The sequence below is a fragment of the Xiphophorus couchianus genome, chromosome 18 (assembly GCF_001444195.1).
Source record: "Xiphophorus couchianus chromosome 18, X_couchianus-1.0, whole genome shotgun sequence".
Lineage (NCBI taxonomy): Eukaryota > Metazoa > Chordata > Actinopteri > Cyprinodontiformes > Poeciliidae > Xiphophorus > Xiphophorus couchianus.
In genome coordinates this window covers 22,853,232-22,870,986 of record NC_040245.1, presented here as the reverse complement: position 1 = coordinate 22,870,986, position 17,755 = coordinate 22,853,232, and the positions used below count along the sequence as shown (strand labels likewise).

At 46.0% G+C, this 17,755-nt stretch overlaps 1 protein-coding gene across 1 annotated transcript; it reads left to right on the top strand.

The window, feature by feature from the left end:
* Positions 1–1,372: 1,372 nt before the first annotated feature.
* On the top strand, positions 1,373–14,420 carry znf296 (zinc finger protein 296). Its single transcript, XM_028045641.1, has 3 exons — positions 1,373–1,666; positions 4,847–5,200; positions 10,226–14,420. Exons 1-3 carry the CDS (start codon positions 1,615–1,617, stop codon positions 11,887–11,889), a joined length of 2,070 nt encoding a protein of 689 aa, XP_027901442.1. The 5' UTR covers positions 1,373–1,614; the 3' UTR covers positions 11,890–14,420.
* Positions 14,421–17,755: the final 3,335 nt, after the last annotated feature.

The window sequence follows — 17,755 nt, the reverse complement described above, 5'->3', positions numbered from 1 at the left end:
GAAGGAAAAAGTGACAGAAAAAGGTACACTGCTTGTGTATCTTTTTTTCTTGAGACTATTGTGGAGGGAAAAAAAGCCCATTTAAGAGTTTGGAGGAGATTCACATGGCGTGAACTTGGGTTGGAGTCGGAGCCTGAAGCGCCGCCTCCCACAGTCGCATCCATGACAACTGTCACATTCCTCCTATCAAGTCATTCCTGACCTGGAGACGTCAGAAGAGTCTTACCTGGGCTAAGGGTCAGGTAAGACACCAAAGCGGTTCTATTGCTTGGTGGTTCAAAATCCTCTGTCAGGATGAAAGTAGAATTTCCATTTCATTTGGAAATTAAGGTCCAGTGATTCCTGAGAGTGGAGGGGCAAAAAACTGAAGACGTTTAGAGTCCAGAGTGAAGTTTCCACAATCAGAGATGATTTGAACGTTACCCGCTGGCGTTGGTTCGCTGCGCTTCAGAAAGCCCAAGTCACAGCACTTCGTGCCTCCATCTGCTTATGATCTTCGTGAAGATGCTTATTTTATTTTCCATTAGAAACCAGAACCAGCATTGCAGGCTGATCGACTCCATGACACGCTGCATTGATGCTGCAGTTCATGCGAAAGGAGCCTCGGCATTAAGTACTGATTGCATGTAATGCTCAAAAATATCGGCTTACTTGTCAGTCGGTCAAAATAAGTCCTTTTTTTGTTGTTTTATATATAATTTTCTGAGAAACTTGATTCTTTGTTGTCATTAACTTTAAGTGATCCTCCTAAAAACGGACAAAAATCAAAAGTGTTTCACTCTGTACCAAATTAATATATATATATATATATATATATATATATATATATATTTTAAATACAATTCTTGCTGAAGAAGCTTAACTTTCCGGTTATCTAATTAACCAGGTGCGATTTATTTTCGCCAGTAGGTGGCGACAAATCTCACTTCACCCCTTTCTGTTTCGCTTTTGACCGTTCCGCAACTATGATCATATTCATATTCATCAACGCGTTTCTCCATTTTGATGGCTGAACAGGGAGCTGCCTCTGGTCAAGAGGAAAAAGCAGAAGTGAATTGTGAGCTGGTTCCGGTTTGGTTGTTTAGAGACACCTGTGGAAAGCCAGTGAGGTTAGTTCCTCTGAGCTGCTGAGGAGGAACCAGATGGTGATGGTGATCACATCGCTCTCACCATCAGCATTAAAAAAAAAAAAAAAGAAAATCTGTTAAATCTCAGAAAACACCACAAAGACTGTTATGAAAGTATAAAAACAATTTAAGGTGATATAATCTAATAATTTACTGGCGCAAGAGTGAGAGTTTCACAGGAGGAGGGCGGGGTCAGGGTCGGATGGGGCGGGCGGTGCTTTCGGTCGCCCATGCCCCCTTCTGCCCTCTCCGCTCGCTGCGGGGGGAAGAAGCGTGAACTTGAACGCTACTGCCTGCTTTCCACCCGCTCAGCGCCAGTCCAGGCGGAGGCCAGCCAGCTTAGTCTCGTCTTATCAGTTCGTCCCCGCCGGTGGACTGTCGGTCAGCTTATCGGAGCCGGAGCAGCTGGACGGACGGACGGGCGGGGAGGGGGGTTCTGCTTTTCAGGGGGTTTGGGACCCAGAAAGGTGCCCGGCAAGGCGACGCGATGTCCAGGCGCAAACTTGGGAGCCGACCGCAGCACCTGAGTGCGATTCAAGGTAAGCCAGGAGGGAAGAGTGTCTTCTATTTTTCTTTCTTTCCTTTAAATATATTTTTCGTAAAAAACTAATCAATATCCAGCTTGTGTTTTGCTGTCGTTCAAACTTACGCGCTTATTTGTATCCAATTGCTAATAAGCACTATTAAAAGGATAATTGGTTCGCTGGCAATTCTCAGACACGAGGGTCACATCCTGAAAGTGAGTTTTGGGTTTAATTTGCCGCCGGTGAAGCGCCGTTTGAGCGTGTGGCGTTGGCGTTTAAAGGGACATGTTTGAAGAAGCGCTCGGTTTTAATGTCCGCGTTGTTTTGTCCTGATGAGTGTCGGTGTTGTTGCTGCAGCGGTTCCCGCAGAGGAAGGACCGGTTTATTGGCTCTGCTCAGAGGCTACAGGTCCGAACAAGATTATTAATCAAAACAGTTTTCAGTAAAGGTTGGTCTCTTTAAATAATAATAATAATAATATATATTTTAATAAACAGACACACGCATACACCGGCTTCTCAAAACATGTCATCGTGACGTTTTTAATTAAAAACCCAATTGAAATAAAAAGCAAAACAACAACAAAAAGTGACGTATTTCAAATTATTATTACTTTTAAAAGCGCAGGGAGGAAATGAAGACGGGGAGCTGAGAATAATTTGTTTGTTACAGTTCTCTACTGGAGACCAGTGGTGCGTGTCTGCTGTGACCACAGGCCCTGACTCAACCCTGTATGGTGTGTGTGTGTGTGTGTGTGTGTGTGTGTGCGCGCGCGCGCGGGCGGGCACGCACGAATGCGGGCACGCGCGTGTAACCGCGCCTTGCAAGTCTGCACAAACAGCGCGGGCCTGAAACAGGAAAGGTGACATTTTTGAGTAACAACTGCTGAGATCCGACTTCAGAGTGTACTGTCTGTACCTGTCCTGTACGGACAGGCTGCCCGGCCTGGGCAGGTGGATTCAGGTGTGCCCATGACCGGTGTTGAGCAACAGACTCCTGACCCCCCTCCTCTCCCCACACACACACACACACACACACACACACACACACACACACTCCTTCCTCCCTCCTCCTCTTCCTCCTGTCTCTCTCTCTACCTGAGCTGTGTGAGTTTACTCAAGCTCTTCAGGGGTTTGGTTGAAGCTTTGTCCACAAGCACTCTGTGGTTGTATTTAAAGCGGAGGACCACATTAGATTTGTCAACTTGTTACCCTCCTCCCTCAGTACTTGGTGTGAACACACAGAAAAAAAAAAAGAAAAAAGACGTGGCCACTCTCTTATCTCAGACACCTTCAGTCACTTTTTTCTCTCTCTTTTATTGCAATCCACTTCCTGTTGAGAAACTCCCGCTGCATGTGGCTGGTAAGGCAACGTTTTCTGTTGAGTGAAAGGTGAACGCCTCAGTCGTGATCATCCACTTACTACTTCTTCTTCTTCTTCTTCTAGTTCAGTCATTCCTCTACCAGAGGGCGAGTCATTTTAATTAACAGGGGGTTTGTGGACCGTTGGGCTCTCTTGTGCTGCACCCAGCCGGAACGAGCACAGATCTGTAACTGGTTTTGAAGGAAGTGGTCAGCGTTGGCTGAGCAGATTGGCCTCGTTGAGCTTACAAGTGAAACTAGCACTTTCAATCAGCAGGCCTGTTTGTTTGTTCCATTGAGGTCAGCTCTGCTCTGTCTGTAATTTAGAGGAGCGCACCAAACGTAGCTGTGTGCAGCACTTAAGACCTAACTTCATTTAGATGTTAATTGATACGCCCGGCTTTGTAGTGGATGAGACTTCAAATGACGAAAGTGAAGGGTTTTATGTTTACATGCTTCTAAGGGGAAAGATTTGCAGTCTGCAGTCCTGAAAATGCACCGATCTCGACTTTTTGGGGGCCAATTATCGTCAGTGTCTCGATAGACGGAGTGGTTCAAAAGGTGTTTTATGTTACATGCTGCATGTGGGTCGATGCGTTTACAGACCAAAAGTGATGGGAGTTTGTGTTTTTTTTTTTTTTTATGACCTGCTAATCAGAGCCAATCAGGAAATGGTGTGATTCAGATAATTTGGGTTTGGGGGGTTGGTATGTTTCTAATAAAATAATAAAAGCAGGAGAACATGTTTTCATCATGTCAAAATGCAGAATATTGTCATTGCTTTGAGATTTGATGAACCAGAGTTGGAGGCGGATGTTTTCGGATGCCTGGATTGGTCTGTTCAGCGTAGGGAGAAAACAAAACGAGTCGAATTTTAAAAGCGTGAATTTGTTTTTATTGCATTCGAAAGTTTAAGCATAATCAAGTAACGTTATGTACTCTGCTTAAGAGAAGTATTCACATCCCAACACAAATAGTGCACAGTTGTGAAGAGGAAGAAAAATTACGCTTGGTATTCTTTTGGGGTTTTTTTTAAACAGAAATTTATCGTGTGGATTTCTTTAATCATTTCGTCTCGGTATAAATCCACCTGATCGATGAAAGCCTCAGAGGTTTGTTGGAGGAAACAGGATCACAAAGGTGGTCAGTTAGAGCCACATGGAGAGATTTAAAGGAGATTTAGGTTGTGGAACAAGATTCATAGTTCTGAAAGTCTCACTGAACACCGTTCGACGCATCACCTCAAAACCGAGACGTGGCCGTCCACACAAGCAGCCTGGAGGCTCTGGGTAACTCTGGAGGAGCTGCAGAGCTCCAGACATCTGGAAATACTGCCAGGAGGAAGAGTGAGTCCAGTCAAAGGACCAAAAACATGTGGAAGAAACTGCTTTGGGCAAATAAGACAACATTTTGTGACTTGCATGCAAAAGTATGTGTGTCGGAGAAGAAGAAACCTTCCTGGTGTGTAATATGGTAGTGGCAGCACCAGGCTGTGGGGATGTTTGTCCTCAGGAGGGACAGGGAAGCTGGTCAGAGTTGATGGGAATATGAATGGAGAGACTGCTTAAAGTTGGAAATCTGATGTTTGAGTGAGTTTTTATTTTATTTTTTACAAAGTGAGCAGAAATGTAATTCTTATGTGCTTAAAGCTGGTAAAGACGTAACATAGAACACCTGCATATAAATATAAATACAAGAAGCAATTTTCCTTTCACTTATCAATTGTGCAAATTCTGCTTTTTCATCAAATGAGGCTGTCTTTGAGGTATGAATACTTTTGTAGGCCTCTAGCGGTTCAAATTCAAATTCTTCTGCTCCTTATTTTTCTCCCCAGATGTCTGTGATATGGAGGAAGCTGCCGACCCGCCAGGCGACCACCACCTTCCTCCTCCTCCTCTTCCACAGGTCCGAGCCCCAGAGGATGACCTCCTGACCTGTGGGCAGTGCAGCCAGGCCTTCCCCCTGGCCCACATCCTGGCCTTCATCCAGCACAAGCAGGGCGGCTGCGTCTCACGGAGCCCAGGCTCCGGGGCCACTCCCCCGTCACCCGCCGGTCAAGCCGGGCGCCAGCGGGTCGCCGGCGTCGAGCCGCAGCCCGGCTTCATCGAGCTCCGGAGAGGGGCTTCCAGGGGCCGGTCCTGGGGGGACGAGTCCGGCCTGAGCGTGAAGGCGGACCTCAGCAAACCAGGTGAGACCCCACAGCAAGGTGGCGGGTTGCTAACGACTGAGTCTGTGTTTTTGTGGGGTTTTTTTCAGTCATTCTTTTATTCAGTTAACAACCGCTCCTCCTCCCGCTCGAGCCCAGCTCATTAACTAGCGGTTGCCATTAGCGCACCCGCGTGAGTTAGTGACACTCGGGCTAATTGCGTGGAAAGGATAGGCCTCAGGAACATTCAGAGGGCACCGAGGGTCCCCCAGGGCCCCGCGCTGAGCACCTGGGCTCCTTCCCATCTCCCTGGCTGTCGGCCTCTGAGGCGGAGTGGCCAGGTAAACATGTCTCTTCCTGCCTGTCATCCACGACGCTCCTCCTTGGCCAGCGGAGTGGCTCTAACGGCCCCGCTGGCCGCCATGACACCGTAATGGAGAACATTGCGTCAGCTCCTCAGCTGTCTCCCACTGATCAGCCCCGGGCTGATCCACCTGAGCTCCTGGGAGCCTCCTCCTCCTCCTCCTCTTTCTTCTTTCGCCTGTTTTCAAAAGAACGATCCCATCTTGCCTCTCTTCTTGCTCTGCCTGTGTGTGATATGTCGGCAGCCGCTCTGTTTTTGTCCCCCCTAAAGGCTGCTTTTCTACGCTTCTCCAGCGTCTTTTAGCGAAGACGAAGCAAACACGTGCGGCCGAATATAAAGTCATGGTGGGGTAGATCAGAAATCCCTGAATCCTCGTTAAAATCCATCTGAAGAATTTTATGTAGCAACATGAAAACAAGGTACCACTTTACAAAAAGGCTCCCCTTACAGATCGCTAATAAACAGTTCATAGATTCATCTGTAATCAGTTCATATACTGTTAATAACTGTTTATTTTGGTCTAAGTAAGGGTAAAAAGGCAAGGCAACTTTATTTATATAGCACCTTTCAGCCAAAGACAATTCAAAGTGCTTGTACAAAGAAGTTAAAAACAACAGAATAAAAATAAACAAAATAAACATTACAAATTTGAATATAGTTAAAAAAAAATAAATAAAGGAGACTTTATGCTAAAAAAATTATGTTTAGAAATGCTTGTTGTGCTTCAAATGCAGTCTGAAATGTTTAGTATAACAACTCTAGATAAAATATTTAGGTGAACAGATTTGACTCACCATTTGGCAAAAACCGCTAGATTTTGTTGCCTTGTCTGTCTTATTTAATGGATTATAAACAGTAATTAATGACTTATAAAGATGCTAGAGATGAACTAATTACATATCCATGAACTACTTATTAGCTTTATGGTAAAGTGGTACCAAGAAAGGTATGAGTTGATGGATTTCCTGGCAAAGGTCAGAGGTGTCAGGTTGCGAAATGAACGTTTGCGTCTCGGTACTGAGCGCCCCATCGCTCTTTTTCTTTTTTTAAAACGCTCGCCACACGTTGGCAGTTCCTTCCTTCGTGTCAACGCTCAAGAGGACGCATGCATGCATGCAGCGTTTCCGTTTGTCCACACGTTCACCTCGCTGCGAGTGGGTTTGCAGCGATGTGTAGCCCAGCAGATCCAGCGGGACAACGGTGAGGGAGCGGAGGGCGGTCAAAAAAAAAAGGAGGAAAAAGAGCATGACAGGTTGTGCATAATGCAGGAGATAAGTTTGGATTAAATTTTTATTCATGTTGGCTCAGAGTTTGACATTTTATGTTTATAGCCTGAGCTAAAACGCCGGGTGTGCGGAGTGACCACGTCGGGGAGGTTTGACTCCTGAAATGACTGCAAGTGAAAGAGCAGAAAAAAAAAAAAAACGACAAACGGCAGCTCTCTGTTCAGTCAGAGCCTGATGGAGGAGAAAACAGGGGGATGGATTACTGAGCAGCCGCGTGCATCTGTCTCATTCCTTTTTATTTATTCTCCTTGTTTGTTTTTTTTTTCTTTTTGCGCCTTCCCATTTCTTCCCCCGCATCTTCAGCACACTTTCACTTTGCCCTCTTTCAATCCTCCTCCTCCTCCTCCTCTTCTTCATCTTCCCCCCTCTCTCTTTTTTTTTCCTCTTTCCTCCGCCTCCCCAGGGAGAAGAGATTCTGCCTGCTGCTCGTTAGTGCTCCCAGCCAATCTGCATTTTTAATTAGTAGTTATTGCTTCTGCTTAATATTCAAGTGCTACCCTGGGCCAAATGGGAATCCTTACAAAAAGAGGAGTGAGCGGAGGAAAGCGAAACCGGCCGGGTATTGTGTTTCTCTCCAGGACCCCAAGACAAAAGCCCCCCCACCACCACCACCCCCTCTTCCTCACCCTCACCCTTAGGGAAAGATTTGGTGGGATTTTTAGGGGGAGTCGAGGTTGGAGGATGGGTCTAGAGTACAATTCGAAGGGGTGACACATTTTCCTGGTGTCTTTTGCCCCCCTCCGTGCCACATTACAATCTTTTTTATCTCATTCTCTCTTTATCTCCCGAGCCCTGACCTACCTATCTCTCTGTTTATCTTCCCTCCTCTCGCTCTTCACCCTATTTTTTTTTCTCTCTCTCTCTCTTTAAGGAGTATCTCAACTTCTCCTGGCTTTCTCCTCAGGCTAGGTTAAAGGACACAAACACCGCAGCTCCTCTCATCTCCAGACAGAGGGAGGGCGACGAGGGGGGCGAAAAAAAGAAAACGAAACAGTTGCTCTCTTTTTCATCTTCAATCTCCTCCCCTCCTCCCTCCAATCCTCCAATAAAATACAGAAGGATTTGACTTGAGGAAACATGAAAGAGGCTTATACCCGAGTCTGCTTTGAACCTCTCCAAAGAAAAAGTGTTTAAGAAAGAAAGAAAAAAACAGTTTTCCCTTCAATTTGGGGATCTTCTCGCCAGTTCTGATTTATGCAGAAAGGCCTCATTTGTCAAGCAGGCTGAGTCAGAGCCCGATTTGCATAAAGCGTTCGTTTTCTGCATTCTGCTAATTAGCAATTTGCAGCTTAATTGGCGCGTAGCTCTCAGTTAGGAGACAAAGCTATATAAAAATATCTCCAGATGTACTTTGTTTCACTTCTCCTTCCCTCGTCCAGGTGAGGTTCTTCATCGCCACGGTCTTCGCCCGGCTCTCCGAGATCAGGCTTCGCCGTCGTCCTCGTTCTCATGCACAGCTTTCATCAATTAAAAATGGCTAAGATAAATATTTCAATGTGCCTAAAAGTGGTTGTTTGTAGCGATGAAACCACCAAAGTAATTCTCAACTCTTCCCTCTCACCTTAGGTTGAGTTTCAAATATGAGGAGTTTGTTGCATTGCCATGACATGTTGTTGTTTTTTTTTTTTCCATTTTTTTGCAACCTTTCTGAATCTACGCTAATCAAGCCTTCTGGTCTGAAAAGCGGAGCCCATATTTAGTTTCCTCCTCTTAGCCAGATGGGGGCGATTTCTCTTGATAAAGAAGAAAATTAGCAAAAGACTTAAACATTTTTAATCATGTTGCATTTAATACTTTCTTAAAAGTGACAGAATTTTTAACGTTTGAATGTGTTTGGTGCTGAAATCGTAACGAGCCACAGTCAGTCTTTATGTTTGCAGCTCTTTTCATGCACAACAAGCCCAACTTGGAGTGTTTCAGATAAAATAACAACAATAGAAAATGGAGAATTAATCACATTTTTAGAATCAGGAAATCATTTAACCAGAAGCCGACATGAAGTAGATTAAAGATCTTAAAAAGCAACGCATCTGTCATGAATTACGGTGGTGAGGCAGATGCAGATGGACCCAGGTAGATGTATAATGGTGATTTAATGGACAAGATCCAAACAGTCCAAAAACACAGGCAGCATGACTGGACACACGAAGGACTGAGTGCACATTAGACACTGAACTGACAAGGACCCGACGAGGAACAAGGAACACAGGTGGAGTTAAATACACAGCGGGTAATCACAGAACGAGACACATCTGGGAACAATCAAGGGGAAGAAAGGACAATACGAAGACTCGGGGACACAAAAAACTCTAAATAAATACACAGAAAACACAGAACATGACAGCATCATGCCCTAGGCTAAAGAAATAAATAGACGTTTATTAGTTCAGGTGATTTCTAAGACTTTGTGACGCCATTGAACCCCACAAATGGTTATTATTGACAAATGGAGAAAACATGCAACAGTGGTGAATCTTCCCAGGAACGGCTCTCCCACTGAAATTACTCCAAGAGGTCAGACTTTGAGTCAATATTCAATGATACACTAGATAAAGTTTCAAGCTGAAATCACTGAGAAAAAATGATGCCCAAGACTTGTAGGAAATTATTCTGTGGACTGCCGAGACAAAAGTGAGACGTTGTGTATTAATAGATTTGGTTTAAAACTAAAACAGTATTTCAGAAAAACTGTGTTACTCTCACTGAAACGTGGTCGGGTTGCTCTGATTCTTCAGGTCCTGAACAATTTGCTTGATTGAAAGCCTGAGTTCGGCTCACCAGGACAGCGATCCAAAGCAAACCTGCAGGTCCGCCTCTGAATGACTGAGACAACGAATGTTTTTGAAAGCCTAGTTAAAGTCCAGTTGAAATGCTGTGGCACGACCATGACAGGACGTCAAAACTCAAAACGAGCTTTTTACTTACTCTGCCTGATTTGAAATCTCTAAAGGGTGTAAATACTTTTTTACAATGAGATTTGCTATCCACAGTGACCGTTAAACTTTCAGATTATGCATGTTCTGTGACTTTTGTTTGTGTAAAGGAGTTTCTGTGTCAAATTTTATATATTTAAGATGGATGATTTATTTGGATGAAACATTTTTTAATTCAGTTCAGAATGCGTCATAATTTTTGTTCATGAATAACACTGCTTGTATTGTTTTTGTTGACCAAATTAGGCTGAAGAGAAACAAACCGTTTAGGAAAACAAAACATGATGCTCGTCTGTATTGTAGTGAAGGAGCAACTACAGTAATTCACTCTCTTAGAAATTAACTGCTCAATTTACAGCTCCGTAAAGTTGCTCCCAAGTGGACATTAATCTTTAATTTCCTTTCCCAGGTGGAACTCAAATGTTTCAATAAACATTTTACTGTATCGTCCATCCACTAATTCGGGGTTTCTCTCTCCTCGCAGGATGTGAAGAGCCCGCCTTTTTCACTTGCTTTCAGTGTGACGGCGTGTTTTACTCAGCGTGGGCGCTCCTCCAACACGCCCAGCACACGCACTCCTTCAGCATCTACCAGGAGGATGAGGACGATGACGCCTACATGGGAGGAAGAGAGGGTCTGAAAGAGAACAAGCCCGCAGCAGCCGTTCTGGACCCGCGCCACCTGAGCCAGGCTCTCGCCTCCGCCTTCCAGCCCACCGCCCAGCGGCGCTCGCGTCAGAACCAAGCCGCCTCGGTTAGCCTCCAGGCCATGAACTTCTCCGTGCGACTCCGGGAACTCGCTGAGGGGAACAACACAAGCCTCACCTCCCCCATGGCGCCCGTGTTGTCTCCGTCCTCGTCTCCGCCGGTAGCGTCGACGTTTCCTCAGTCTGGCGCCCTGCAGGCCGATTTTCACTGTGAGCTGTGCAACCAGAACTTCCACTCGCTGCGCGCCCTGTCTGCCCACCGCCGGACTCACGCCTGCGACAGGCCCTATCACTGTGGGGTGTGTGGGCAGGCCTTCGCTCAGAGCGGGCAGCTCGCTCGCCACATCAGGGGCCACCACCGGGAGGCTGCGGGCGGAGGAAGTGGGTGCGAGTCGGTGGAGGCGGTTCTGATGGAGGAGGATATTGGGAGGCAGGGGGCCCAGGGAAGGCTTCAGGGGCCAGGGATGATGGGAAAAGAGCTGGATCTGACCCTCCCCAAGCACCCGACCGTAGCGTCAGGCCTAATGCTGTTGAACTCCCATCTCAGACCACCGGACAGGGAGCTACTGAGGCTGTACCCAAACCACAGAGCCGGAGGCGAGGAGGCGGCGGAGGGGCAGGGGGAGCCGCAGCCCGCATCGCCCTGCGCCAGCCCCTCCGAAGGCTCCCTAGAGAGCGGAGAGACGGGAGGAAGCGGGGAGAGCGGCATCGCCAGTGGCAACTGCACGCCCAAACGCCCGGAAATGGGCGAGAGAGCGCGGGGGGTTGGAGAGTGGGAGAACGAACAAGGAGAACTCGTCGAGAGGGAGAAGGAGTGGGCCTCCGGCATGCAAGAGTGGCAGAGAGACTTTGAGCGGCGAAGCGCTGCAGGAGCCGCCATCGCCGGGGCGAACGCCAGCTCCACTCCAGGTCCCACTGGGAAGAAGAAGAAAGACGAGGCCTGCGAGTACTGTGGTAAGCAGTTCAGAAATAGCAGCAACCTGACAGTGCACCGCCGAAGCCACACGGGTGAGCGGCCGTACCGCTGCGGCCTCTGCAACTACGCCTGCGCCCAGAGCTCCAAGCTGACTCGCCACATGAAGACCCATGGTGCCCAGGGGGCCAAGGCCTCCTTCCTATGCCAGCTGTGCGCCGTGCCCTTCACCGTGTACGCCACCCTGGAGAAACACCTGAAGAAAGTCCACGGCTTGAGCCACGCCAACGTTGGGGCGTACGCGCAGGCCAGCGCCGCGGATACCTTGGCCGCTTTGAGAGCGGGAGAGGAAGCGGGAGTCGGGGTGGTGAAGATGGAGGAGGATGAGGCGGGTCTGGAGAGCAAGGCACAGGGTTACGCAGACAGAGACATGGAGGTGGAAGAAGGTAGAGGGAGTCCAGCAGCAGTGGAGGATCTCCCGCATGAAAGCATTGCTGAGGCGGGCCTAGCTGTGGGTCCTGCTCACTGAATCAAGTTAAAGTCGCGAAGACGCCGCATGACTGTCAGCAGCAGGTCGCAACAACTGCCAAGGCCCGCAGTTGTTCATAATCGACTGCAAAGCTGCTGGCTGAAACTAAGTGCCTACAGTTCTTCAGACCACAGAGAAAAACAAGTCCGTGACATTCAGCGGGGAGATTACCATACCTCGTGAACAGGAAGTGCACTGCCGCAGTCCACACCAACACAGGAAACTGATCACCATGCTGCAGCACAAAAATGCAAGAGCGTTTCATGTCTGTAGCGACCCACTGGACAAATGGAGACGCATCAACCCAATCAGAAGAGATTATACTGTGTAAAAAAAATTTAAAAGCAATATAATGCTATTGAGCATTGATGAGTGTAGAGAGGTCAGACCCCGCTGTTCTCTGTGGAGAAGACCTTTTAAAGACTTTGGAGCCGCCGCAGGGCTGAAATGAATCCAAACACTGTCTGCCTGTAGTCTGTCACACACCTTTTAAAGGCGCTTGCTTGTCACAACACTTGTCACTTAATGTTTACAAGTCCCATGGGGCCGAGCGAGGCTGTGCTCCTGACTTTGTGAATAGATGCTGCAGTGGATGTAAAAAAAAGGAAAAAAAGTTTACACACCCTTGTCGAAACGCCAAGTTTCTGTGACCTAGAAATGATGAGACCGTGACGAATCATTTCAAAACACAAATGGATCCGAGTGTTTCAGCTGAGAACGTGTTGCAGGGAGAACTGCAAAAACTAAAAACAGGCCCAATAGCCTGTTTACATAAGTTTGTACACCCCTAATTAAAAGTTTGAAGCACTTTTTGATTCAGTTTCAACATTCAGCCGGAATTATTTGACATCTCATTTCCACAGCTCTGAACGCTCCCCAGAACTTTGACTAAGCCGTTACTCGAGGTTTCTGTTCTTCTGGTGGAATTGTTTTAGTGGACTCTTGACTCGTGAATGATAAAACCCATCTTCACCTTTGTAGCAAACACCTGAAAAAAAGTGACAGGTATCCATAGAAGATGAGTAACCCCAGAGCATGATGGTGCCACCACTATGTCTCTCCATGGTGATGCTGTTGTTTTGGTGCCAAATCTACAGTTTGGATTCAGGACCCAAATGTTTCATTATGGTCCCATCACACTTTCTCACACGCAGATTTGGGTCAGAGCTGGATGTTTGTAGAGAAAAAAGGTGTTTCGTCCAGACATGAAGAGAAAACATGAGGCTATTGTCCCAGTCAGTTCAGAGGTTTCTGGTGTTGCTGGAAGCATCTGGACCAGATTCAGAGAAGGCCACCTCCTCTATCAGACTCCACTAACTTATTTCCAGTCAAAAATAATTACCGTAAACATAACTTTTTTCACCAATCGTCGTGAATAGTTTTGGATGGATTCCAGCTTGTTTTTGTGCCCTTCTCCTGACTGATGCATTTGTACAATCAGATCCTTCGTAACAATACCTGCAAACCGCGACTTCAGCTGAAGGGTGTCATAAAACTCCTGCTTGACCAGCTGAGCTTCATTTACTTTATTTTGTGACTGAATTAAAAGGTGCTTCACGCTAATGCATCCAGTTTATCATACATCTTCACTTTATCTCAGTTGTATATTTTCTGGAAAGAAAATAATGATCATTTTGAGTCTTAAAAACTTGGTATTTCACCAGGATGTGTGGACGACTTTTGTTTTTAAAAATCTCCACTGCACATGGAACCTTTTTTGTCTTTGCTTTTCTAATTTTTTATAAATGTGAATACAGAGACTTTAAAGTCTCATCTGCTGATGTTTTGTAAGATTAGTTTCTATGCATAAAAAAAAAAAAAAGCCAGCAATTTTTACATACATATGAAACGGGTGTGCATCATTTCCCCCTCTGTACTGTTGTGATGGTAATTTCTCTCTTTTATTGTTTACATTGGTGAAAGTGCCGGGCGGCCGCGTGGAACTCGTGCATGTTTCGTAGCCGTTTGCGTAATTTCTGTTGTCCGTCTTTGAATTCTTCCTAATTTATGGCTGCTGCATGTTGGCGGGTCGCTTGTTGTTTCGCCGCCGGGGAACGTGAGCCCGCCAAGCGAGCTCTTAGGGGCGCGAGGGTGTGGAAATTAGCATCAATGGTCATAATCAACATGTTGAGCTTGTGTTTATTAATTGTGACCACTTTTAAATCCAAGTTGATCTAAAAAAAATAATAAAATATTTAAAAATCTGCTTATTTTTACAGCAAAACCTCAATGAATTTGTCGACTTTTTTCCGTCAATCTCTTGACTTCTGAATACATTCAGGTCATTAAAAATGTTTGTGCATTTTGTTTGAATGATCGCAGTGTAACTGTTCAGGGATGATGATGTTGTATATATTTTCTTGCTGTTCTTGTTGTGGATACCCGCCTGCTCCTGTTACATGTTACTCACTTTCCCCCAGCATGGCTGACTCCTTTATTTTTATGCCCAAAAGTGACTGTCTGTGTCAAAGGATGTAATTTTGTTATTACCTTCACGAGAAAACCTCAATAAAGAATTGAGGTTAAATATATTCTCTTGTTGGGTCTCTTGTTTATTTATTCACATATTTTGTAGTTATTTGTTGAACCACTACTCCTTAAGCTTTCCACAGTTCGTTACATCTGCAGACTTTAGTATTTTAACTGTGTAACTAGACGTAAAATAAGTGTTCAAGAATTAAAAATGTCAAAAGTGAGATGCGTTAGTAATCACATCATCTGAACCAGCATCTGAACCATCAATTTACCTTCTCAGTTGAGTTTGGGTGTAGACTTTGACTAGGACATTCAAGCACATGAATATGTTGCGATCTAAACCTTTCTATTGTAGCGTTGGATTTATGTTTTGAACCTCTGTTCCAGTCTCAAATCTTTAGCAGGATTTCTTCGAACATTGTCTTGTGTTTATCTCCATCCATCTTTTTATACTCTTAACGAGTTTCCATGTCCTCGACGAAGGGAAGCATCCCCACAGCCTGACGCTGCCACTACCATGTTTCACACACCGTCCTAATAGACAGACTTGACTGTCTTCAACATACATTTTGCATACAAACAAAATGTATGCATTGAGGTTTGGCCTCATTGGACCAGAGAAAATTCTTTTACCAGTTTGCCATGTCCTTTTCGTGACTTGTGCAAACTGCAAATGGGTCCTATATTTGCTTTCTTTCAAATATGACTTTCCTACCAAACTGAAATTTACCCCAAATAACCGATTCTCCAACTTGAGCTGTTCATGCAGCTCTTTCAGTTACCACAGGCCTCCTGGCTGCTTGTCATGACTTGATGAGTTTGTACGTTTTCTATTTTTAAATCACAGACTGAGCAGTTCTCTGTGATATCTATAAATCTGTGGATATTGCATATAACCTAACACTTTAAACTTCTCCACATCTTTTTCTCTTACTGATATGCTCCTTGGTCTTCATGAAATTGTTTAATGTTCCCTAACAAAACTCAGAGGCCTTCACAGATTAATACCGAGATTAAATGACACACGGGTCAGGTGGACTTTGCTAATGAAGTGACTTCTGGAAGCAACTGCACTGGATTTTATTTTGAGGTATCAGAGTAACAGGGGGCTAAATATGAATTCAGATAACACGTTTCAAAATTTTATTTGGAAAAAAAAAATGCTTAAAACCTTTGTTTTATTTTCCTTCCAGCTCACATTATTTTTGTTGGTCACATACAATCCCATTGCAAAGAAACACAAAAGTTTGTTTTTGGAAAGTGACTAAAATGTGAGAAAGTTGATGAATTTCTGCTGGAATGGTTTCCTCGCCGGGATGTCGTGTGAGGAGGGGGTCTTCCTCAGAGGACCGCGCTCAGTAGTGCTGACTTTTTAATTTTTAATGTAGATGTTTGGATTAGGGACCCTCAGTCCTTGTTTACATCCTTCTGATGTTGCAGGGCCTCATCTCCAAACATTGTACCGCAGCTCAGCTGTGGGGTTTGGGGGGGAGGGGAAGCTGCACCGTGCACCGGACTACTGCTGCTCCTGCTATGCATTTGTAGTTTAATTCACGCAAGCTGTGATGGGACAGGAGTGACGGGGATTTCTCAGGATGCGTGACTGTAACAGGGGGAGGGGGGAGTTCAGTTTGACGTGTTTGGGGGTAGGGTGGGAAGGGGGTGTATCAAGGGGTTGGGATAATTGCTGACTCCATTATAAGGGGCACACAAAAAAAAAAAAACACGCCACAGCAGCATCTCTGGTCTGAAGCCCACCCCTCCTAAATGAAAATGAAGTTGTGTGATCCCACTATAGCTCATTAACAGCAGGTCCGCTAATGAGCTTTCAACAGGGTGGGGGGCTGGGGAGATGAAGGGGTAAGAGTAAGGGGTGGTGGTGGTGGTGAGGTTATTGCGCCAGATGCACACACGCCCACTCCCACCAATTACCACTGTATGATTGAGAAGAAGGAGGAAGTGGGGGACAGCAGCCCCCCTCCCGCCCCGCTACTGTCCGCAGAGACGCAAAAAGAGAAAAAAAACAACAGTGACCCAGCGGACCGGTAACATCTCAGCACGCTGGGCGCCACGGTTAGCGCCATAATGGACCCAATTATGCAAGGTAAGGCGATATACGGAGCAGAATGCGGCACGCCAGGGCCTGCAGCAAGCTGATATCTTCTTCCCTGCGTGCCCTTTGTCTTCTTCCTGCCGTCCACACCTTCCTGAGCCGCTCCTCCGACCCACACAGGTCAGGGTGTGGGCGACGGACGCAGCCAATGGCGGTCACAAGTTCAGAGTTGGTCAGCCAATGAGAGCCGTGGAGTTGTTTCTGACCAGCGGCTCGAGGTGGACTTTGAGACCCTGTGTGTGTGTGTGTGCGCGCGCGCGCGCGCGCGCGTGTGTGTGTGTGTGTGTGTGTGTGAGGACTCGGCGAGGACGCCGCAGGCCACATGCTCAGGTGTAAAAAGCAATAAGAACGAGCTGCTCACACATTAACAGGTTAGCACTGTAATGGAAGAAGTGATATTGTGGCGGCGTGACGCAATCCCGTGACACGAGGCTGTCCTTTCAACTCCTCGAGCCTGTTTGTGACCGTAGCTCTCACTGAGTGAGTTTAACGGCTTTCATAATAATCTGGAAGATGGAAGCCAAAGAGCGAATCGAATGCGTGGAAAAACTAACAGAGAAGCGTCTCAATAATTTTAATGTGTGTGAAATCGACTTCTTTTTTGCGTGTGTTTTATTTAGCTTTACGTCATGTTATGATGTTATTCCCTCATCAAAAACCTACATGGTTTCGATTCCTTCATGCGTGTTTGAGAAATCCTTTAATCTCCATGGCAACCATTCAGCTGAGCCAAAAAAACGCCTGCATAGACCTAGCCCCGCCTTCTGGGACGCAGCGCCGCCTTCTCAGAGCTGCAGCTTCCAAGTTTCTGAGCTGCCTGACAGAGCAGCCCTTACCTACGACTCCCTGACTCGGCTCCTTCAGACTAGCCAGCAGCAATTAGCAAACACCTGGTGGAACTACAGATCTACTGAGCTCATTATAGGAGCTATTTCTCAGTTAAATGCGTTGTTAAAGGGTAAATAGAGGAGCGATCCTGTGATGACTTCAGAGAGAGCAGGAGTTTTTAAAGAGACAGAGGCCCAATTTCAAGGAGTTAAATAACAAGGTAGCATTTCTTTCAAGTCATATTTGATATACAGTATAAAGCATTTTTTAAACAACTGTTTTAATAGTTACTTGATTACGCTATAAGATGGAACTATGTGCCTGGGAAATACATAATACTGGCCCTTTAAATGATCTGGTGGGAGATTCTCCCTTTGTGTTTGCTCCCATGCGTCACAGTTGAGTTCAGGGTTGGTCATGGTCACAATGGTTAAACAGCATCGCTCCTCT